The sequence below is a fragment of the Pseudonaja textilis genome, chromosome 9 (genome assembly GCF_049901715.1).
Source record: "Pseudonaja textilis isolate UNSWEBS1 chromosome 9, rPseTex1.2, whole genome shotgun sequence".
NCBI lineage: Eukaryota > Metazoa > Chordata > Lepidosauria > Squamata > Elapidae > Pseudonaja > Pseudonaja textilis.
In genome coordinates, this window is record NC_141998.1 from 13425058 (window position 1) to 13448978 (window position 23921).

Below are 23921 nucleotides of genomic sequence, written 5' to 3' on the forward strand. Positions count from 1 at the left end.
CTCAATCTACACCAGCCAGTGAAACAAACTGGGACAATATATGATGCCTACGATCGTGTCTTATTTTCCATCAGCAACACCACTCACCCATACACCTGGTGGCCTACCCTCAAAGCTGACATCGGACAGATATTGGTAGGCCTCACCGCCTACACCAGCACAACCGAGACACCCACACCTTCTCCGGGATTCGTCCATCGCTATCTCCTGGTCACCACCGATCAAAGACGATTATATCTTTGCCTTCCAAAATGGTTCTTGGCATCAAACTGATTGCCCCTCAGGGAGCATATGGACTCCATGTAATCCCATGTATATTTTGTTTTCAGCGGGAGGGAAAAGGCTGACTACACGGTGGGAGGTGGGTCTTACCTGGGGAATCCGGATTTATGCTGATGGGTACGACTATGGCAATACCTTTACTATAAAACTCGTCATTGAGCGGCCCGCTATCCAAGTAGGTCCCAATAGAAACATATCCCTGGTAGAATATCGTCCAGGCCATACAGTTCCCCAACCTTTGTTACGGTTAATAAACTCTAGTTACCTCCTCCTCAATGCCAGCAACCCTGCAATTACCAATGATTTTTGGCTGTGTCTTAATGCAGGCCCCCCTTACTTTGAGGCCGTTGGTAGCACCACCAATTTCACTGCCCAAAAATCACCTTCATCTTGTCGTTGGTCACAAGGTACTCAAACCATTAATATTGCTCCTATTGCTGTGTGCCATGGGCCCTTGTGTATTTGGGAAAATAATGCAATTCCTCAAAAAACGACTGGCCATTATTGATACTGAGATTACCAACATAAACATGCTTGTAAAAATAAGGTCTGAGATCAACACTCCAGCAGAAAAAAGGTCTCTATTGGCATTCACTTCGGACTCGGAGGAGAACGAAGATGAATACCCAGAAAAAGGAGACGGCCCTCGCATTCTAATATGCCGGCAGGACTTGGACTCGGAGGAGGACTAGATCTCGCAGCATAAAGAATAGAGGTGTATCAAAATAATAAAAAACAGAGGAGATGTTGCAATATCATGACACATCAGTAGGAAGTCACGTACTCAGAAAACCCAATACACATATAGGGCGACACTATAGGAACAGCAACGTGTAAAACCTGAGTTGGCTATAGCATAAGGATTAGCCATATATGGCAATATTCCCTATTCCTGTCTAACCTCATGTGTAACCTAACCCCCCCCTGCTTGCTGCACAATAAAAGAGAGGTGCGTAGTACTATCTGTGCTTCCTCTCACCAAAAGAAACCTTTGTGTCGCTGTCATCTTTGCCATCAAGAGGAGCCCGCCCAGACAGTCTGCCTGGGTGCAGGTCGTCAGCTGATTCATCCTGGCACTGGGACCCGCAACGCATCATATCTGAGCAGTTGTTTTGTGTGGTTTGCATACTTCAGTTGCCGGCCACACGTACAGTGCAGGAGAAGGGGATTATGCATGCTTGCATTGTAGACATTCCCACTATAGAACTTTGCTAAAGAATAAATAACAGAAGTGGAAGGGAGCTTGGGGGACTTCTAATCCAACTCTCTGCTCATACAGGAGACCCTATACCATTTCAGACAAATAGTTGTCTAGTCTCTTCTTTAAAACCTCCAATGATGGAGCATCAACAACTTTTGGAGGCAAGTCATTCCACTGGTTCTATTTTTTTCTTAGATCTAGGTTGCTTCTCTCTTTGATTAGTTTCCATCTTCTTGTCCTGCCTCTAAGTGCTTAGGAAAATAGACTGACCCCCTCTTCTCTGTGACAAGCCCTCAGATATTAGAACATTGCTATCATGTTGTCTCTAGTCTTTCTTTTCATTAAAACAGAGACCTAAATGTACACCTGTAGCCCTTTTAACACTACATAAAACAACTATTGCTGCTTGTATCCTTCCTTGTTTACTGATTAACATTTTAGATGTGAGATGGCAATAGGTCAGAGCATCTTTTTTGCATACAAAAGTGCCAAATCTAATGCCCAGGACCTCCAGGCATGGTTTGGAAATACAAGCTAAAAAGGGATTCTGAAGGTAGTTACTGTCAAAGTAATGAAGTGGGTGAAACCAATCATTTGAGTATTTTTTGAACTCAGTTCCATAGGCTAGTTATAGCATTCATCCCTTTGGCACTACACTTAGCATTCCTCAAAATCTTACTATAGGTACTCCTCAGTTTATGACCAAAATTGAGCCCAAAATTTATGTTGCTAATTTATGACCTTTCTTGCCACAGCTGTTAAGTGAATCACTGCTGTTGTTCAGTTAGTAGCATAGTTGTTAAGTGAATCTGGCTTCCCCATTGTCTTTGTCAAAAAGGCATAAAAAGGGAGGACATAATCCTAGGACACTGCAAAGGTCGTAAATATGAATCAGTTGTCTGAATTTTGATCACATGACAATGGGATGCTGCAATGGTCATAAGTGTGAAAATGGTCATAAGTCATTTTTTTCAATGATGCTGCAACTTTGAATGGTCACTAAATAAACTGTTGTAAGTCGAGGACTACCTGTCCTCAAGTTCATTGGCTATCTCCCATCTCTACTTCAAAAATAATTGGTGTTCTCATTCTATCCCCAGCATGTTTACTGCCAAAACATGCCACTTGTGGCTAAAATGCCAGTTAGACAATTTTCTTTTGAGAGCAAGAAAATGTTGCCTGCTCCATCTCCTTTAAATTTTACTGGTCAATTTCAGGATGAAGCATCCAATTATTCATCTTGACAGACTCCAAGTTTTCTTGATATCTTTTGCTGCTTGATTCTTGGTGGCTGCCATAGAAATGGGGTGGGGTGGGGGAATTTGGTATTTGGGGGAAAGTTTGTTGGAGTGAGAAGACATTTCTGGGTGAACTAAAAAGGAGGGGAAGCTTTCCTACTTACTGCGCAACTACATAGACTTATCTCTACTAGGCCAAGGTCAACCATCTTGGCATACCAGATGTGTGAGAAACCACCTGAAGATGTACCCCACATATTATACACACCTCAGATTGGATGGCCAGTCTGGACTCCTGGGGGAGGGAACTTGGGATAACTTTCAATATGTACTTTCTGTGCCTATTTGCCTCAGATCTTGCTTTCCTTTTGTTGCTATCACTTAAAACTTAGTAAAAATACTTTTTCTCTATTTTAATGAAGTTGAAGGAATTCTTTCTTTGGTTTTGAATGAGGCACAGCTGATACATCTAGAGAACCATTTACTTTCCTCAAAGAGCTGTTTTTTTTCCAAAGTTGCGGAATGCAGCTTTTGATTTACACACTCTTCTTTTATTTCCTTCAACAATCCTGCAGCCTCACAGAGCAATAGATTAATCTCTTGTCTTCTAGAACAGCCATAGCAACAGCATCAGTATTTGTCTGTTATCCTGCCCCCTAGGTTCCAATTTAGTGCAGCTTGGGCACAAAGAAACCTCTGTCCACACTGAACAGAATGATTATTTGGAATCAATTCTGTTAAAAAAACAAAAGTTGTTTTTAAACGAATCTGGCTTCCCCATTGACTTCATTGTCAGAAGGTCACAAAAGGGGATCATAAGACACTGGAACACTGCAACCCTCAATAAATACATGCCAACTGTCAAACATCTGAATTTTGATCACATGACCACAGGGATGCTGCAATGGTTGTAAGTGTGAAAAATGCTCATAAGTCACTTCTCTGAGTGCCATTGAAGCTGCAAAGGGTCACTAAACGAATGGCTGTAAGTCAAGGACTATCTGTACTATAAACTCTTGTGATCTATAAATCCCTTTGCTTAACATGATTTATGCTTTTGAATCTGTTTTATGACTCAGAATCTGCTCCAGAAATTATCCAAGAAGTTTGAGTGAGAATCTTCTAGTTTCCCATTCTCCAAGTTAGAGGCTTCTATCTATCCCTGAAGGAAAGAATCCAGCAACTTTCTATTGTATATTTAGCCATTATATTTGCAATATTGCAGTCTGAAAACATTTTCTCCAGTATTTTTATAAGATCCATTATGATGATTCCTGTATAATTTGCCTATAAACTTGATTTTATTAGTGGGGAATTACTCTGAGCATTAAATAAGATAAAATGCCTATGGAATAAAAATAATAAAACTCGAAATAAATCAAGGACAGTCTTTCCCATGCTGAGTGTGTACTATTACTAAACTGATAGACAGAGATTCCTTTTTAAAAAAAATACACAAATGTTTAAAGCCACAATGGATCATAATGTTGTCATTATAGGAAAACTATAATCCATTCAGTAATATTTGCTACCAGAGGACAATAGCTATTGACAGCAGGGTGAGACTGCATATATATTTTAGTGTTTTTCCATGACAAATGGCAAAATTGTCAGTTAATGGAACAAAAACTTCTTGCCAGGATTAGAAAAACTTAAGGCTAGCTAAACATGCTGGTATCTCCTAGCATATAAAGCAAAGTTTTCAAAGGCAAAAAAACACCCACAATGTAAATGTGGCAAGTTCCAAAGAAACTCTTGTTTCCATCTTTAGCAGCATGAGGACAACATCAAAAAGTTTTGTAATCCTGAGTTTAAAAAACAAGAACTGTCCTCATAAATCAGGCAAATTGGAGATGTTCATTGATGATCACTAAAAATATTCCATTTTTTTCTGCAGCAAACTTCGGCATCAAGCACAAAGTGAAAGATTTGGATACAAAGAGGTAAATAAGCAATTTGAGTCATTTTCTCTTTTTCTCTTTCAAGTTTACAAGTGGGTGAAAGGAGCTTAAATGTCACCTTCTTGACACATTGTAAAAGTTTTGTTTGTAATTTTGAGATGCAAAAACCACTGCAAATTTATCTTTAAAAATATCTGGATATTCTCATCTTCCTGGGGAGCTGGTATCTAGGATTTATTTATTTGCTTGTTTATTTATATTCTGTCTTTATTATTTTTATAAATAACTCAAGGTGGCAGACACCCACAATGTTCCTCCCTTCTTCTATTTTCCTCACAATAAACCTGTAAGGTAAGTTGGGCTGAAAGAGAGTATCCCAAATTCACCCAGCTGGCTTTCTTCCCTAAGGCAGAACTAAAACTCAGTCACCTGGTGATGGACCCAAAGTCACGCAGCTGACTTTCACACCTGAGGCAGGACTAGAATTTAGGCTGGCATAGATGATTTCATCCTCATCCTATGACTTTCTGAAACATGCACACCTATGCTTCGCCCTAGTCTAGATCATGCCAGCTTTATGTCAACTTGTAAAGCATTCCTGGCCTGCTCTTGAGTTGCCATCAGCACAAAGCCATCTATGCTGGCCTGATGTTATGGGGTTGCATATATACAGAAGTATCCTGCCGAGGCCTTTGCAAGACACATCAAAGCACATGAACTCTGGTGGAATAAACCAAGAAACTCTACTTGAATAAAACAAGTTTCTAAGAGCTCCTGCTTGTAACTCTGCATTTAGTGCTAATATATTAATCTGAAACACTAAACCCTGCTATTCAGTTGCCCTCTAATTCAGTGGTTCAGTCCCCCTTGGTGCTACAAGCTCATCCTCGGTGCCCCCCACCCAGGGGTGGGATTCAAATTCCTGTGGGCATAGCCTAATTTGAAGGTGTGGCTTGCTGGTCACGTGACTGGGTGAGCGTGGCTTACTGGTCATGTGACTGGGTGGGCATGGCTTGCTGGCTGGGCGTGGCTTGCTGGTCACATGCCCTCTAATCCAGTGGTTCCCAAACTTTTTCAGTCCACCACCCCCTTGGTGCTACAAACTCATCCTCGGTGCCCCCCACCCAGGGGTGGGATTCAAATTTCTGTGGGCATGGCCTAATTTGAAGGTGTGGCTTGCTGGTCACGTGACTGGGTGGACGTGGTTTGGTGGTCATATCACTGGGTGGGCATGGCCAGGTGACTGGCAAATCAAATACAAGTGGTCACTTAATGGCTGGCTGTTTAGCAAGTGTTCTAATTTATGACTGGCCTCCCCAGAGCTACTTGACCTGTTTTTGGAGTTTTGACAGCCATGCACACACACACACTCCCTTCTAACCCTGCTGGAGCAGGTCATTGGACTAGAATCAGCAAAGCATCTCTGATTAGATTCTAGTAGTGAATAGAATCTAATCAGAGATGCTTTGCCGATTCTTGTTGATTTGTTTTATTTGTATTTCCTTGTTTTATGTTGCTGAATTGCATTGACATGTGGTGTCCCTTCTTGTGCATAGTTCAGAAACTTTTGTGATTCTTTGTGATTCTTTTACCGACCTCTGGCTTTGCTCTACTTTTCAAACATGCTGCCACTGCTGCGTTCTAGGTGCCAGCCCCGCAGATCCACCCCATTGAGCCTGCTACACCAGAGGGACTTGCCCAAGCAAATCTGAGCAGAGGGGTCCACCAAGTCAATGGGGTGAGCCTGAGAGAGGGAAAGAGAGAGAAAAGAAAGAGAGAGAGAGAGAAAGAGAGAAGGAAGAAAAAAGGGAAAGAAAGAAAAAGGGACAAAGAAAGGGGGGATGGAAGGAAGGGACAGAAAGAAAAAGACATAAAGAAGGAGGGAGGGAGAAGAAAGATAATGAGATATCTATTCTAGTCCAATCACCTGCTCCAGTAGGGTTAGAAGGTGGTGTGTGTGTGTGTGTTCTTGTAATTTACCAGTACATTTTGGTTTTGCCTTCTTCAGAATTGGCACTGTAATACATTTGGGAAAAGTAATTTTTTAGGGTGGAGATCTGGTCCAATGGATCCTGTTTAAAGCCTCAACAAAATGTGAGAGCTTCCTGATAGTCTTGACCGTGTTTCGTCCACAAAACCTTTAATGGAAGCTAAAGATGTTTCAATGTGCTGGCAAAGATGTTTCAATGTGGAAAAGGGCCTCAGTCTAAACTAGGCCTCATTTCAATCTGATACATCAGGTCTTTCTTTCTCTCTCTCTCTCTCTCTCTCTCTCTCCCCCTCCCTCCCTCCCTGACTGACTTTGCTGTACTTTCCTGATGTGCCTGCGGAGCTGGCGCCTCGAACATGGATGGATGGATAGACAGACAGAGAGAGACAGATAGGTAGGTAGGTAGATATATTGATAGGTAGGCAGGCAGGCAGACCTTTTGGATGAATGTATGGATAGGTAGGTAGGCAGGCAGGCAGGCAAGAAGACAGACCTTTTGGATGGATGGGTGGATAGATAGGTAGGTAGGTAGATAGGAAGATGGATGAATGGATGGATGGATGGCTAGATAAATGGGTATAGAGGTAGGTGGGTAGGTAGATTGATACATAGATAGATGTATGGATGGATGGGTGGATGGGTGGGTAGGTAGATAGGTAAGTAGACAGACAGACAGACAGACAGACAGACAGACAGACCAATAGACCTTTTGGATGGATGGATGGAAGGTAATCCACGGATGACATTGTCTGTTGCACCGGAGTAGTGCAAGGGGCTCAATGGGATGAGCCTGTGGAGCCAGTGCCTCGAACGCTCTCCTGCTGCCTCTTAGTGCCCCCTGCCGGCCCCCTTGCCTCTTAGCATCCCCCAAGGCATCCCACCCCCCCACCTCCCAGAGGGCAGTACTGGCTACTTTGGGAACCACTGCTCTAATCTATCATTTGTTGGAAACTCTGAAGCTTTTGTTGACTGCCTGTTACAGAAAAGGTATCTGATTCACTAGAGTATGTTTACATTTAGAAACTGAGGCTACATAGTCAGGATCTGCTCACATATCTCTTCCAACCACACCCCCCATCTGCTGCTTTCCAGGCACAGTGGGATTACAACTCCTGGAATTACCAAACTGATATTGACTATGCAGAAATGATTAAACACCATTTAAAATTTATCATACCAATAAAATTATCTTGCTAGATTGGAACAAGAAATCTCATGCCTTTTTGGGGAGTGGGCAATTATCCTGCAACCAACTATGCTGCAAAACAGAGCCTGAAGATCATAAATATCAAATAATGTGAGGAAATGATCGAAATCATGCACTATGCTCAAGGGAGAACAGGAAGGCTTGAGAAGTGAGAAACTCTACTAATGTGAATAATGCAAATATAAAGAATTGTATAGTCTGGGCCAGATCTCCCCAACTCAGAAAGTCTGTCCGGGGTTTTGTTAGAGTTTCTGAATTAACCAATATTGTTGATGTTTAGCAGCTGCTGTTATTTGTCTTTGCAATGTTCAATGGGATTGGCTGCTTTGATCATTCAGCACCAGCATTCTGATACTAATCTGTTGCTTTCCTTCCTTCCAGGTGGTTTTGAAAGATGATGCCAAAAAACTAAATTTACATGGGGTGAGTAAACCCACAGATAAATCAAAAGAGTTGATTTCTCAGCAAAAATGAAAGCAAGACATCCTCATGAATCTATAGTTTGAACATATACAGGAGTGGTTATGCAAATATATGTCTGCAGGAGAGAGGTTTGTTGTGGGTTAGCTTGGGATTCTGTCCTGGCGGTACCATATTTTTATAAATGTGATTAGGAGAGAGAAGGGATGTTTAGAAAATCTGTAGATAACCCAAAATTCAGGGGTGGAATTCAAATTTCTTAACCAGTTCTGTGGGCATGGACTAATTTATGGTTTGGTGGTCATATGACTGGCCGAGCGTGGCTTGGTGATCACGTGACGGCTGGCCGTGGCTTGGTGTTCACGTGACCGGACAGGCACGGCTTGGTGATCACATGTCTATCTGGGCATGGTTTGGTGATCAATAATTACTTAAATAATTTTTAGTAATATTTTTAGTATACGTTTTGTTTTTATTAATCATAAAAACAGTAGAGATACTGAATACCTGAATACATACATAAATGAAAATGTTTTTGTTACACAACTGTTGTTACATATTGATACTTAAGTTTCTGCTTTGCTTTTTTCTAATAGCAAAAAGCAAAGAAGAAAGAAACAGAGGTGTCAATATCTAACAATAATAGTACAAGAATTTTGATTTATGTTTTGATTTATTTTTTTAGTATCTGTTTTGTTTTTATGATTAATAAAAACCAAAACAGATACTAAAAAAATACATGAAGAAATTAAATAAAGCAATTTACCAAAAATTAGGCAGGCAACTTGGCTAGCCAGCTATGCTGGGGTTCTCCTTGGTCTTCTTGGAGCTTGCTGTGGCGAGGACAGCTGGGAGGCTGGCCCAGGAGTCGGCACTTGACCAAGGCTGGTGGCAGCAGAAGAAGATAGGCAACCGGTGGGGCTTGCTGCCTTTGCCTCCTCACTCACCAATTGGTAGTGCAAGGCAAGAAGCAACAACGGTGCAGTGGGCCATGGGCAGGAGAAGATGGTGCCAGCTGAGCAAAGATGGTGGCCAGCCAAAGATGGCGGCTACCGGCTGGGCAAAGCAGGTAGCAAGGGCGGCTGGGTGGCCCAGGAGTCAGCAGTTGACTGGGGCTGGCAGCAGCAGGAGGAGGTAGATTGCTGCCTCCTCACTCACCAATCGGTGGTGGAAGGCAAGGCAGCAACAATGGAGGGCCGCGGGAGAGGGAAGATGGCGGTGGGCGAGGCAGGCAGCATTGGCGAGGAGGGCTGCAGTCCGGGAATCATTGTTGGGACTCAACCGGGGCAGCGTCAGGTAAACGACCAGGTTTTGGTTGTAGCTCACTCACTGATCCACGTCTTTGGTAATGGCGGCTAGGGGAGGCAGGCTGGATGAAGCAGGCAGGCCTGGGAGGCAGGCTGGGCAAGGCAGTCCAGGAGGGTGAGGGCAGCTAGCAGCAGTGACTGCTTGCCCTCACTCATCCCAATCAAGCAAGAGGGCAGAAGGCAGGCAACGATGGCTGGCTGGCTGGCTGGCTAGCTGGCTCTTCTGCTGCTGGTGCTGGTGCTGGGAGCGATGGCGCCAGATAGGAAAATGTAGGAAGTGTAGCGCACATGCACTATAAGTACTACTAGTGACTGGGCGGGGCATAACAGGGCAGGCAAGGGAGAATGCAGTCAGTTATTGTTGTGCATGCGCACAATGTTGCGCATGCGCAATAATGGCTGACTGAGCCGGGAACTGAGGAGTGAGCGGAGCAGGGCTGGCAGCAGGGGAGAATGCCATCCCTGATTGTTGTGCATATGTGCAATGTCGTGCAATAATGAATGACTGGGCCAGGAATGACGGGTGGGGGAGAATGCGTCAATGATTGTTGCGCATGCATGCAAATGTCATGCATGCACAATAATGAAAAACTGTTCTGGGAGTTGGGCAGCAGGTGGAGAGGGGCGGGGCCAGCCAGGGGCCTGTTTTATCGGTTCTTTGAACTACCAGGAATGTTAACAACCGGTTCTACTGAACTGGTGTGAACCAGTAGAATCCCACCCCTGCCAAAGTTGGGGGTGATTGTTAACATCTCATAAAACAAAATATCTTCAAAAAGATTTCAATAAAGTTTACTTTTGAGTCCTTTCCAGCAAAATTTAGTTCAATGATGAGAAATGTATGGTGCCGCACTTAAATAGAAAAAATGAAGTGTGCAGGTACAAAACAGATGGTACCTGGCTCAACACAACCACATTTATGGCTGTTTTTAATATGTAGGGTGAAATGAAAAGCATTTTACAACACTTGTGCTGAAAACTAGCATACACTTCCAGTTTGTTTGTTTTTGGGGGGAGGGGGGGAATGCACCATAGCAAACAATGGGTTTGCTTAATGACCATGGAATTTATGGTTACAACTACCCCATTTGCTTAACGAATACCACAAAAAACATAATAAAATGGTAGTAACATTTTATGGCTGCTATGATTTACAACCATAACATGCAGGTTCCATTAAGTAAAAACTCGAAGACTATCTATTCAGTGAGATCCATATAAGGAGGATTTTCCTGACTGACAACTGTTAAGTAGTGGTAGGTCCAGCATCTGGAGTCATGGGCATTCCATCACTCTGAATTTGAAACAATAGTTGGACAATTGTTGGGGATAGTCTGAAAATTCCTGATCTGGACAGAGAGTTGGACTAGGAGACCTTCGAAATTGCTTCCAATTGTACAATTTTATCATTCCATTTAATGATCAGCTAACAAACCAAAATCCACAGCAGAAAACAAAAAAGGAAGATGTTCCGGACTAGCAGGCTCATAGCCTGCAAATCTGATTGGCCCGCTGAAAGCCGATCGTGATTGGTCGACATAGACTGATGCGATTGGCCAGTAAACGGGCTGCCGCGATTGGCCCTGCCAAGAGCGGCAAACTCAAATCACCTTCATTGGCTACCTAGCCGCAGCCAGCCCTATATAAGGGGCTGCTGCGGCTGGGGTTAGTTGCTCAGATCTGAAGTCACAAATAAAGAGCTGTTGTTGCTATCTGAGTCTTGCCTCCGTTCTTGAACCGTCCTCCAGATCTAACAGAAGAAACCCAATATGACAACATAGTTGAGTGGAGAATTGTATATAGTTGAGTGGAGAATTGACAAAAGGTCACACTTTAGCATCTCTAGCTTAAAAGATCAGAAAGCTCAGGGTCAGGCAGATTATACCCAGGGAATATGTGTTATCTCTCTGAGTCTGTTGCAAGAAACATAGGTTATCTGAACAGCCTGTTTAATCCAGTTATTAACATATTTTCCAGTTTTTCTTAATACATTCTAATAGAATACACTGAGTTGCAAAAATCATAATCAAGGTTAACACTAATCAGGCTTAAATGTTGTACAAATAGAGCTATGGCTTCTTCACCTAAAAGGTTTAGATAAACAAAGCCTTAAAGGATTCTGAACTCTGAAACTGAATGCCTCTTATTGTCTTTCCAAACAAAAATATCTTCTGATAACCCATAAGAGCATCATAATTTAGGAGAGCGGTTAGAGATTCATATTATTACCACTATTGTTGAAATCAGAAATCTTCGACAATCTACTGCAAATTACTTTAAGTTTGTATGCCTTAATCTACCTGGTAAATGGTAGGGAATATCTTTTCCAGAAATGTTCAAGAACTGTTGTATGCTGGAATCTACTAGCCTTCTCCAACTGATCCAATGTTGGAACTGCCATGTCCAGAATACCCAACCAACACAACCAAGCTAGTTGGAAGTTCTAGATATGCAAAACTCATAAATCTAGAAGACATTAAACTGGGAAGGCTAGATTAGATTACAGATTATCAGAGTTGGAAGGGACTTTGTAGGCCATCTAATCCAACCCCCTGCCCAAGCAGGGCATTCTGGCAAATGGTAGTACAATATCTTCTTGAAAGTCTCAAGTGATGAAGCTCTTATAACTTCCAAAGGCAAGCTGTTCCATTGTTTGAGTGTTCTCACTGTCAGGAAATTTCTCCCTATTTCTAGGTTGAATCTCTCCTTGAACAGTTTCTATCCATTATTCCTTATCAGGCCTTCAGATGCTTTGCAAAATAGCTTGATCCATTCCTCTCTGTGGCAGCCCCTCAAATAGTATCATGTCTCCCCTGGTCCTTCTCTTCACTAGACTAGCCAGGCCCAGTAATGCTGATAAACCCATAATAAAATATGATACACAACAATTTCCTAGAACTATTTAGGCTATAACAGATGTTCCCTCAGATCTATACAACCCCACATTCTCAGAAGGTTTTATAGACTGCAAATATACTTCCTGGATTGTGGAAGACCCATTTGTAGACCGATGCTATTGAATAAACCCAGATACCTGCTGATCTGCCTTGATATCCAAGGAAATTTGAACCATGAGCTAAGTAATTTTGCATCCAATAAATCATGATTAGAAGCAAATGACTCATCAGACTTTGCCTCTTGAACTCTCTCATTCTAAGCTTTTCCTTCTGTTTCCCACCAAAAGTATTGATCTGCCCCCTCCCCCCCAAAATCAGCCATAGTTTGCTGTGAAATCTACAACAGATAAGCATGTGTAATTCCTGCTTTGAGGGGCTCTTCAGTTTCTGAGCTTGGTGGTTTTCTTGCAGACATGTTATTACCCAAACTAAGTAGCATCCTCAATGTTAGTCTACATTATAACTAGTACATATGATGTTACCTAGTTTGGGTAATGAAACCTGCAAAAAAAACCAAGATCAGAGAGTACCAAGGAGTCCTCCCTTTCAACCCTGAGCTACAGATATTCTCCTTTATTGATTCCTGCTTTGTAATGTTTGCCCATTCTCTCCTCCTCCTCTTTCTCCGCAGCAGACTTGTGCCGTCTGCCTGGAAGACTTTAAAGTGAAAGATGAACTGGGAGTGTTGCCATGCCAACATGCCTTCCACAGAAAGTGAGTAGATGCCAAAGACAGCCCCAAAAAGCTGTGTTGTGCCTCTCGTTTTAGCAAGCAACCGCAATATTCATTCAGTATCCGGCATGCCGGTGGTGGAGAAGAGGAGATGGGCACCCAGGATGATAAAGAGGGAGGCTCTTTGTTGTATTTTGAGATATTTGAACCAAGGACAGCAAATGGGGTAGGAGCACAGACTTTGAATTAAATACATAAAAACCTATCAGAGCTAATTCATCACACTTGGGAATTGTGCCAGGATGCTGTAGCCAAGACCCTGAAGCAAACAATGAAGCCAAGAACATCTAGGCTTAGTCTTATTTTGTCTTCAGAGTTCACTTGAATTGCGGGGGGAGGCATTTGGACTCAGCTCCAAAGTGGGAAGGATGGGCGAGGTGGATCAGGGAAGAAGAAAAAAATGATACTTCTAAGGCAGGGGGAGGGGAATATTAATTTTCCCAAGGGATCAAATGAGAAATTGGGACTGTTGTGGAGCACCAACCAATAGGGCTGTGAAGGTGCATAGGCACACACATATGTAGGCAAGGACAGTCAAAGTGCCAGATGTGGCCCAGGGACCATAAAATGGCCAGATCTGTTCTAAAGAGATGCAAATCTAATGAAGGATACATCTTCTGCATCTTCTCTTTCAGGACAGGACTCTGTTTTGCAAATATGCAGTAGATCTGATTTAGAAGCAATATTTTTAGAGTGATATGTCTATGGAGATTATCAGTCAACTTGGTTATGGTTGTTCCAAAGGTACTTTTTCAAAAGGCAACTGGACTTTATTTTTCCTTGAAGATGTTGCACTTTTCATCCAAGAAGCTTCTTCAGTTCTGACTGAATAGTGGAGAATGGAAGGATTTACACTGCTCAAAAAAAAATAAAGGGAACACTTAAACAACACAATGTAACTCCAAGTCAATCACGCTTCTGCGAAATCAAACTGTCCACTTAGGTAGCAACACTGATTGACAATCAATTTCACATGCTGTTGTGCAAATGGAATAGACAACAGGTGGAAAGCAGAGGCAGTTAGCAAGACATCCCCAATAAAGGAGTGGTTCTGCAGCTGGTAACCACAGACCACTTCTCAGTTCCTATGCTTTCTGGCTGATGGTTTGGTCACTTTTGAATGCTGGCAGTGCTTTCACTCTAGTGTAGCATGAGAACGGAGTCTACAACCCACACAAGTGGCTCAGATAGTGCAGCTCATCCAGGATGGCACATCAATGCGAGCTGTGGCAAGATTTGCTGTGTCTGTCAGTGTAGTGTCCAGAGCATGGAGACGCTACCAGGAGACAGGCCAGTACAGCAGGAGACGTGGAGGAGGCCTTAGGAGGGCAACAACCCAGCATCAGGACCGCTACCTCCACCTTTGTGCAAGAAGGGACAGGAGGAGCACTGCCAGAGCCCTGCAAAATGACCTCCAGCAGGCCACAAATGTGCATGTGGCTGCTCAAACGGTCAGAGACTCCATGAGGATGGTATGAGGGCCCAACATCCACAGGTGGGGGTTGTGCTTACAGCCCAACACCATGCAGGACATTTGGCATTTGCCAGAGAACACCAAGATTGGCAAATTCGCCACTGGCGCACTGTGCTCTTCACAGATGAAATCAGGTTCACACTGAGCACATGTGACAGACATGACGGTCTGGAGACACCGTGGAGACCGTTCTGCTGCCTGCAACATCCTCCAGCATGACCAGTTTGGCAGTGGGTCAGTAATGGTGTGGGGTGGCATTTCTTTAGGGGGCCGCACAGCCCTCCATGTGCTTGCCAGAGGTAGCCTGACTGCCATTAGGTACCGAGATGAGATCCTCAGACCCCTTGTGAGACCATATGCTGGTGTGGTTGGCCCTGGGTTCCTCCTAATGCACAATAATGCTAGACCTCATGTGGCTGGAGTGTGTCAGCAGTTCCTGCAAGACGAAGGCATTGATGCTATGGACTGGCCCGCCCATTCCCCAGACCTGAATCCAATTGAACACATCTGGGACATCATGTCTCGCTCCATCTACCAACACCACAGTCTGTCTAGGAGTTGGGGGATGCTTTAGTCCAGATGTGGGAGATCCCTCAGGAGAACATCTGCCATCTCATCAGGAGCATACCCAGGCTTTGTAGGGAGGCCACACACACTACTGACCCTCATTTTGACTTGTTTTAAGGACATTACAACAAAGTTGGATCAGTCTGTAGTGTTTTTTTCCACTTTAATTTTGAGTGTAACTCCAAATCCAGACCTCCATGGATTGCTAAATTTGATTTCCATTGATAATTTTTGTGTAATTTTGTTGTCAGCACATTCAACTATGTAATGAACAAAGTATTTAATAAGAATATTTCATTCATTCAGATCTAGGATGTCTTATTTTTGTGTTCCCTTTATTTTTTTGAGCAGTGTATATTCCTTGCAGTCTTCACTTGGAGGTTTACCTGTGTAGTTAGGATTATAGATTTAGGGTGAAATAATCCTGTTGTTTGTCCCACCACTTCTCCATAACACAACTCAAAGTGACTTGGAGAGAGTCACTAAGATGTTTCCGATCTGAGCATATACCAGGCTCAAATATGCTTAGCTTTAATTATTGCAGGATCAGATGTTCTCCCTGATATCCATGCTACTGACAACAGCAGCTGGGGAAGGGACTTTTCAGTTCATACCTCATCTGAAATCAGCATGGATGGCTGTTGCTTTAAGCTTAACTGGTGTCACACGAAAGTCCGGATATGAAAGATTTAACCTGAGCTTGTTCCTGTTTCTCGTTAAAAGGAACAGAAAGTTGGATAATTGCTGGGCTAAAAGCTGGTTGAGAGTGAATTACAAATTCATTTTAGGAGTTTTACTTCCTTCCTTTCCTTCCTTCCTTCCTTCTTATAACCAAGTCTGGATGGCTCCCAATCAAAAGTAAAAACACCATAAATACTATAACAAAATTATAAAACTAAGCAATGAAAGTCAAACCATATCATCTCTCATCCCACTCTTGGGGGGTGGGGGGGAGAAGCCAGGACTTGAAAGCTTTATTTATCTTGCCCACTTTCTCACCTTCAGTTCTTATTCCTTTCTCACATGCAGTCCCAAAAAATGTGCAGTGGAATTTTGACCCAAGAATGTAACAAGAATTGTCTTTAAAATGCTAGCATCCTACTTGCACTGGAAAAACCTGAGTTAAAAATGATAGCAGGTTTTCTGAACAATTTTTTCTGACTATCGGCAAGCTGGGTCTATTTTACCAGAAATTTTCTTTGTTCCAACTGGGAAACCTTAGCTATGTGTATGTATGTCCTATGCATAGCCTCTAGCACTGTGATTTGAAACATGTTTCACAGTGGTGGGATTCAATTTTTTTTACTAGCGGTTCTGTGGGCGTGGCTTATTTGGTGGGTGTGGCTTTGTGGTCATGTGACTGTGTGGGTGTGGCCAACTCAATGTCACTCACGGCAAGGGGTGTCTCACCTGGCCCCTCCCCTCCCAGCCAATTCTTGTCACACCCAGCTTCAACATATCTATAGTTCTGTAAAACTGTTGTTCACCTTTTTTTGACTTTATTATCTACATACTATAGATGTACTTTCATGGACCACTGAAAGGAAAAAATGGCTCACATGCTTTGCCCAAGAGTGTGATAGGCAACAGGCTTTTAAGGGGCTGCTAGAAAGAAGGTGGGAACAATGTATTTTCCAGAGCATCAGAAGGCAAATAAGAAGAAATGGATGGAAACTGAACAAACAGAGAAACAACCTAAAAATAAGGAGAAACTTCCTAACAGTGAGAACAATTAACTAATGGACCTGCTTGTCTCCAGAAATTCTGGGTGCTCAATCACTGGAAGTTTTTAAGAAAAGACTGGACAGCCATTTCTCTGAAATGATATGGGTTCCCCCCAAGGTCCCTTCTAAGTGTTATTCTGTTATTCTGACACCTTTCCCAGGACCTCTACTCAGAGTTTGGCATCCTCAGTTTTTCTGCCTGAGCAGGGGGTTGGACTAGAAGACCTCCAAAGTCCCTTTCAACTCTGTTAAACACACATGTATTTATGCTCTGGACTATAGACACTGAATGCATGTATTGTAAACCCTGAAAAATACCTGGGCAAAAGAAAGGCAGTCTGTCTCTCTCCCTTCCTTCCTATTTTTCTTTCTTTTTTCCTATTTTTTTCTTTCTCTTTCTCTCTCTTTGTTTCTCTCCCTTCCTTTCTTTTTTCTCTTTCTTCCGATTTCTTTGTTTCTTTCTCTTTCTTTTTATCTTTCTTTCTCTATCCCTTTCTCCTTCTTTCTTTCTTGCTCTTTTTATTGTCTTTCACACACACACACACACACTCTCTCTCTCTCCCTTCCTATTTTTTCTTTCTTTTTTGTCTCTCTCTCTCTCTCTCTCTCTCTCTCTTTCACACACACACACACACACACACACACACAAAATACTCTCTGTGACACACGCACACATGGTCTGGAATGAACTGATCCGGCGAGCTCGAGAGCAGCAGGCTGTGGGAGAATGAAAAAAGCTCACAGAGGTGCTCTGGTGGGCAGCAGCAGCGGACAGCAGATGGCAGGGCTACTGGAAGCAGCCCCAGAAGTTCCCACCTTCCCTTTCGGGGCGCCGCCACTCACTCTGCCACCCACTCTCACACCCAAAATACTCTGCCCTTAGCAAAAAATACTACATTCACCATGCTCCCCTTGCAGCTCCCCAGGCCCCCAAAGCTCATCCGGCAGCTGTGCCTCCCTGCTTGCCCCTTGTCCCAATAGACAGCTGTGGCATGCACCTCTCCTGGCCCTGCTTCTTCACACCCGGGGTAGCCAGACCAAGCTGCACCAGCCACAACCTGCAACAAACCACTGCCTCCTCTGTCGCCCTTGAAGTCCTTGCCCCACGCTGCCCCACACCTTCACTGCTCATTAGGGAGGAACCAGAGCATGAAGCCTTTGCCTGCATTGCCCCTTCAACCTCACGCTCTACCCTGCCGATCAACTGCCCCCCCAAATTTCTCAATTCCCCACAATGAACGTCTAGAAAAATCTGTGTTCTTTTCATAATGCCATCCAACTGCAAAGGCCCCCATCAGAGCCTAGTCTCCAAATCCTGGGGGGAGGTCGGGGAGGCTGCTGAATCCCTCGGAGGAGCCTCTTTCTGCTCTGGAAAAGGGCAGCAGCTTCATCTGTCCAGTTGGTGTTATTGGAAGGAGAGGACCAGGAGGCACCCACCCCTTCTGACTTGGGAGGCGGGAAGGGACCCTCAGAGGGGGGCAGGGTCCCACAAGTCTCCTAGCCCTGTCCTGTTCCTGTCCTTCCAAGTGATGGGGAGCGGCTTCATCTCCATCCAGACCCTCACAGCCTCCAGGCATTGGGGGATGGTCTGGATGGCCTCACCTGACCGACTAGTCCTGCCAGCTCTCCCAGGTCTCTCTACCATGTGGTGGCTGCAGCACAATGAGTGGGGGTGGAGGTGCAAGAATCCTACTCAGGTATGGAGGAAGGAAAGCCCTAGCCTGCCCATTCTGGCTGGCAGCTCTGCTCCCCTTACTACTGGTTCAGCAACCCAGGCCAAATCCTTGCTTCTGGTTTGGATGAACTGGTGCGAACCAGCTGAATATCACCACTGATGTTTCATTAAAAATTACATCTTATGACTAATTTGTTATTGGTCCTTCTAGGCTGAAAGACCTTTAAGTAGGTTTCCTTGGACTGAAAACCCTGACCCCAATTCAACAGTTCATGTGCAAAAGTGGCTGATTCAGATGACCAATTTTTGACTAATTTTTGCATAAGGCTTCTCAGTTCTTTGAAGTATGCCACATCAAAGAAAGACCACAAGGAGTACTAGAACACTATTTTATTGTTTTTAGGTGCCGTAATCAAATCTTGAAGACTGACAGAATTACCTTTTGCCTTTCTTGTATTAAAGAGAATCAAAATGAGGATATATTGAATTTATTTCTCATCCACTCTTTTTTCCCATGACCAATTTTACTCAATTTTTTTGCATCACTTCTTCAAAGTTAGCTTCATATTTCTCTAGAGGGCTGCAATATGTGATTCCCAGTACTCTCTGCACTGATGGATATTACCTAGTTTGATAATGAAATGTCTGCAAGAAATAACCAAGCTCAGTGAGCACCAAGGATCATACCTCCCCATAATCTCTTAATGTATAAAATATAGTTAAATAAATCCTTAACTTCTAGAAATCATCTGATCAAATAAGCTTTTTACATTTTGCTGACTGTCTGCACAGATTTTCTTTGCTAAAAAACAAATGCTGAATTGATATCATCTCAAAGTAAATATGCTTTGAGATGTTAAGAGCATTTGAATACATGTTTTGGGGATAGTGATATAAGGAAGCGATAACAGATTCTGTGTACAGCCATTTACTGATGCTGGGCAAATCTAATATAACTGTAAATTGGCTTCCAAAACTTGAGGCTTAGGGAATTGTAATGCAACACATTTGAGAGCAGAAAATTAAGTAGAACTGCAGCAAATTAAGAAAAAAAAAAACAAGAAAAAAATACTCTATAAATACAGTACCCTCATAAGTTAGCCATTCAGCCAAAATAAGGTATGTTAATGTATCACCAGGAGCAATGTACCTTTAAGATGGGTATGAGCACTTCAATGGGAAGTGGCCAACACCAGTTGGCCCAAGAAAGGGTAAAATTGGGAATGGATGCTGATCAGAAATCAGATGCTGCATTGGGGTCTCTCAGAATGTCATAATCAAGCTTTTAGATCTGTATTTTCAAATTACACCTCCCCAACATTTGACACTCCCACCCCCATTTTGGCTGCAGGTGCCTTGTGAAGTGGTTGGAAGTTCGATGTGTTTGTCCTATGTGCAATAAGCCTATAAGAGGTCCCTCAGAGCCTCACCAAAACATTGGAATTCTCCTGGATGAACTAGTGTGACCATCTTCCGGCCTACATCCCCCCAAAAAAAAATAAAGAACCTTTACTGACACTGATTATTGCCTTGGGATTGTGGACTTCAACATGCAGTCACAGTCTGAGATTGTTTCAAGTGGATGTTCATCTTAACCTTCTCAGAAGGCAGAGTGGACCATTCTGAGTGCCAAGATGGAAAGCAAGCTGGCCTTGTTCTTCATCTACCATCTGGGAGCCATTTCTGGGGAAGACTAATCAGAAGTGCATGGGAATCTTTATTTCGGAAATGACTAACCAATGAAGGACTTGAAACAAGAAAGTCTGAACTTTCCCAGGATGACCCTGGTGAACAATTGAACTCTAGTGCCAGGTTTCCACAACTGGTTGTTGTGATGCCAACTGTGAGATCAAAGTCTTCCCTTCTTCTAGGACTTGGTCAGAATCCACAGATGGCAATATATCCTCTCCCATTTCTAATGAGATCTTTCTTTTTATAGTAAGTCAGCTCCTGCCATTTGGGTTGTCTTTATTTCTGCTCCTTAGGGATCCCTTCTGCAATTTGAAAACAAGATATATTGCTGACTTCGGCTAGATCCCTCTCTGCAAAATCTATGTTTACATAAGAGTTAAGCAGAAAGCTTTCCCATGGGCTGTAGAAGGGGCACCAATCAGCTAACACCATCGACCCAGCAAAGCTGCAAAGAGCCCACCTTCTCCAATATTGTGGAGAAAGGGAGCCACATTGTGGCATTTGGGTCACCCCTAGAGGTAGTGAAGTGATGAAGGTAGGGGCATGAAAACTCTTCTCATAGCTTTCAGAAGATGAGTGGGACTATTTTCGTAAGTGGCCTTTTAACTGTTTTTGCCTATTCTGTCCTTGTATAGAAAAATAAAAGTACTTTCTCTGAAGATGGATTTTTTTTCCTTTTGATTATGTGTTTGCAACATGAATAATCACTTAGCAAGAAGGAGGGATGAGGGCAACATTAAAGAGTTGAAACATATCACTTTCTCCCAACACACACACACACACACAAACATAATTGCACCTACTAGGACTACACAAAGGTTCAGATATGATACTCAGAAGATACTCTGGAGCATATGGAGGTAAGAACATAGCTATGTACACAACTTTAATACTCATCCATCCCCAGAAGTAGAAATGCAGCTCAGCTACCAAAATTTCCTACATGAAACCCTGGGAAGCTATAATTCTAAGTATATTTGCATAATACAGTGACAAACTAAACACATTTTAGCCTAGGATGTTTTGCAAATTCAACCTATGATGGGGTTTCTTAATTTAATGTAATGTACAGAAAATTGGATTAACAGACTAAATTAAGGTTACGTTACTCAAGTAAAACAGCTCTTTTCCTCTAGTTTCAACATTTGCTATCTACATCGGCATTGAGAGTCAGGCAGCACGTAAATGTAAAGAAATAATTTTTCTTGACAGCAATGCAAAAGTGGTTATCACTGCTGCTCCTTGAAAATTTTTAGAGATTTTCCATCAAAGTATTAGTCCTTTTAACATGTATGAAGGTGAATTATGTGCTGGTCAGTCATCCTCTTTAGCAGATTAAAATTTGATCCGTGAGAAAACAATATAAAGGTAAGAAAAGTGTATGAGAGAGAAGGAAGAATAGAAAATAAGTCACAGATCTAAATCTAGAGAGCTTGCTTCATCTGAATGAGGTCCTTCATCTGAATGAGGTCCCTAAGGTCCTCAGCAGAACTTTCATATAAAAGTCTGCTTAATACGGTATTGAAGTTTTAAAGTGTAGGGTGAGTTCTGATTTACATTGTGCTGTTAAAAAACTAAAAGACATATGAACATGAAACATGAGACACCTCTAGAAGCATGCCTTGTTTGGTGAAGACAGGGGGTGACTAAACCAAAACAGAGCTTCTTTAAATGAAACATGGAGACAGAAATTCTGACTGCAACAAAGGTATTTTCAGACACATTTAAAGAGATATCTACATTAAGCTGCTCCTTTTGGGGGGGGGGGGGTAGGTGCCTACTGTGCATTGGAAATGCTTTGTTTCCTGCTGTGCAAAGCAGAAAATCATAGAATAGTACTCATGTTTAATTCAGACATGCATAATTATTTGCTATCATTCACAACCAGTGGACCACATAAATATATACTCAAGATCACAGGGCAGAACCAGAAGCCATATATCTTGAACATTTTTTCTGTGTCTTGGGACAAAGGAATTGCTTTTTAACAATGTTGCATTTGTACTCAGTGTTCTGTGCAGAACAATGAACTTGGCAAAAGTTATTATCTTGTTATCCTTCCTAAACGTGAGATAGATTTGATTGATATCACCTGGCCAAATATCAGCTGTCAACTCATAAAACATTTCTATGCTTGTTTTAGAGTTGCCATGAACAGAAGGGGGGGAAAAATCTGAAAGAGCAGTGCAGCAGTTTGGAACCAAAAGTGCATTCCATTCTTATCTTGCAAAGATTATAACTAAGCTACCAGAATTTCTGCACAAAAATTTCTAATTGGAGAACACGATTGATGACTTTTGGCTATAAACACTTCAGCTGGAGAATATGAATTATGATACACCCAGAGGGGTGGGGGGAAACCAGGGTCAAGGGTGACAGTGAATTACATGTCTTAGAATTGGCCTTATACAGACATGCTCTAATAAATTATTTGAAGTTTGGCTCCAACACTCTCTTCATAATTGTTAAAATTCTAATGCATAAAAGTCTAATGTAGATAGCATGTCTTCAACACTTCTCCTGTTTAAATTTAGATGATTTTCCTTCGTTGCCTGTCACTAAAGTCTCTAAGTTTTAACGGGCTCATATAAATACAAATAAATCATATAAAAATTGCCAGTCATTTCCAGATTAAACCACATTTCTATAAGGTGATGCTTGATTTAATCGGTCCTACTACACCCACTGTGCTCAGAAAAACCACAACACACCTGCTGAAAATCAAGTAATTCGCTTGCTTAAAATAAACAATACAGAGCATCAACAATTAACAAACTGAAATAATATGAAATAGGATATCAGCAAAAATTAAAGCATACGCTAAAAAAGACCGCATAATTCTACTTCTCAACTAGAAAAACTCCTCCGGTCTTTGTCAGTTGGGTTCTGTGCCCCGTCGTAACATTTGGGACGGCACATCTCACGCATGCGCATGAACACCCCACTCATCACATAAAAGAACCTGAAGGATCAAGAAACATTACCCGGAAACCACGCTAGCAAAGCCATACCGCCGGCTTCCAGGTTATGATGATCCCACTTTTAACCATCCTGACCCATATTTAGAATACTGTGTTAAAAACAGAAGCAGCGCCCCTTGGATTCTCTCCTCTGAGTCTTCGTGTTTCTTGTTTCCCCACAGAAACCATAATCGGGCACTCTCATTACTGTGTGCTAATATATTCGCCGGCAGCCCCGCCCCCGGATACTCTTGGCAATGGAGGGGGGCTGATTTTCAGGAAAGGGCCCAATGATTAAGGGAAGGCGGAAGTGTCAAACATTTGCAGTCCTAGGAGAGGAAACTGCAATAGAACCAGCTTCGATTGAGGAAAGCGACATATGAAAACAGTGAGGAGAAAACGGCGGAGCCGCCGAGGAAGCCGTACGGAAGCTTAGAGAAAATATAGACTGATTCACAGTCTTAATTTCCGCTCAAACCCGAAAGTGTATGTTTCGACCCTTATGAGCCTCGGTACACGCAGAATGAAAAGAAAACGCTTCTTTTCCTATGTTTTTGGGTTAAAGGAAGACATAGTTTATGGTGGACCCAAAGTGAAGAACTACCGCTCTTCGGCCTCTTGACCATTTACGTCATACTTTTTTCCTGTCACGTA

General features: G+C 42.7%; 1 protein-coding gene and 1 non-coding gene across 4 annotated transcripts in view; one reads left to right on the forward strand and one right to left on the reverse strand.

Annotated features, from left to right (window-relative positions):
* RNF122 (ring finger protein 122) overlaps nucleotides 1-20966 on the forward strand; it is a 55533-nt gene extending 34567 nt beyond the window's left edge. For 2 of the 3 annotated variants that reach the window (XM_026718060.2, XM_087938915.1), the window contains exons 3-6: nucleotides 4619-4664; nucleotides 8201-8242; nucleotides 13075-13157; nucleotides 19967-20966. In XM_026718060.2, coding sequence (XP_026573845.1) covers nucleotides 4619-4664; nucleotides 8201-8242; nucleotides 13075-13157; nucleotides 19967-20081 — 286 coding nt within the window. In that variant the 3' untranslated portion in view covers nucleotides 20082-20966. The remainder of the gene's footprint in view (nucleotides 1-4618; nucleotides 4665-8200; nucleotides 8243-13074; nucleotides 13158-19966) is intronic. The other variant, XM_026718062.2, reaches the window with a different exon arrangement.
* Nucleotides 20967-23180: 2214 nt separating this feature from the next.
* Nucleotides 23181-23278, reverse strand: LOC113447741 (small nucleolar RNA U13). Its single transcript, XR_003375654.1, has one exon. It is a non-coding gene; the product is annotated as a small nucleolar RNA U13 (small nucleolar RNA).
* Nucleotides 23279-23921: the final 643 nt, after the last annotated feature.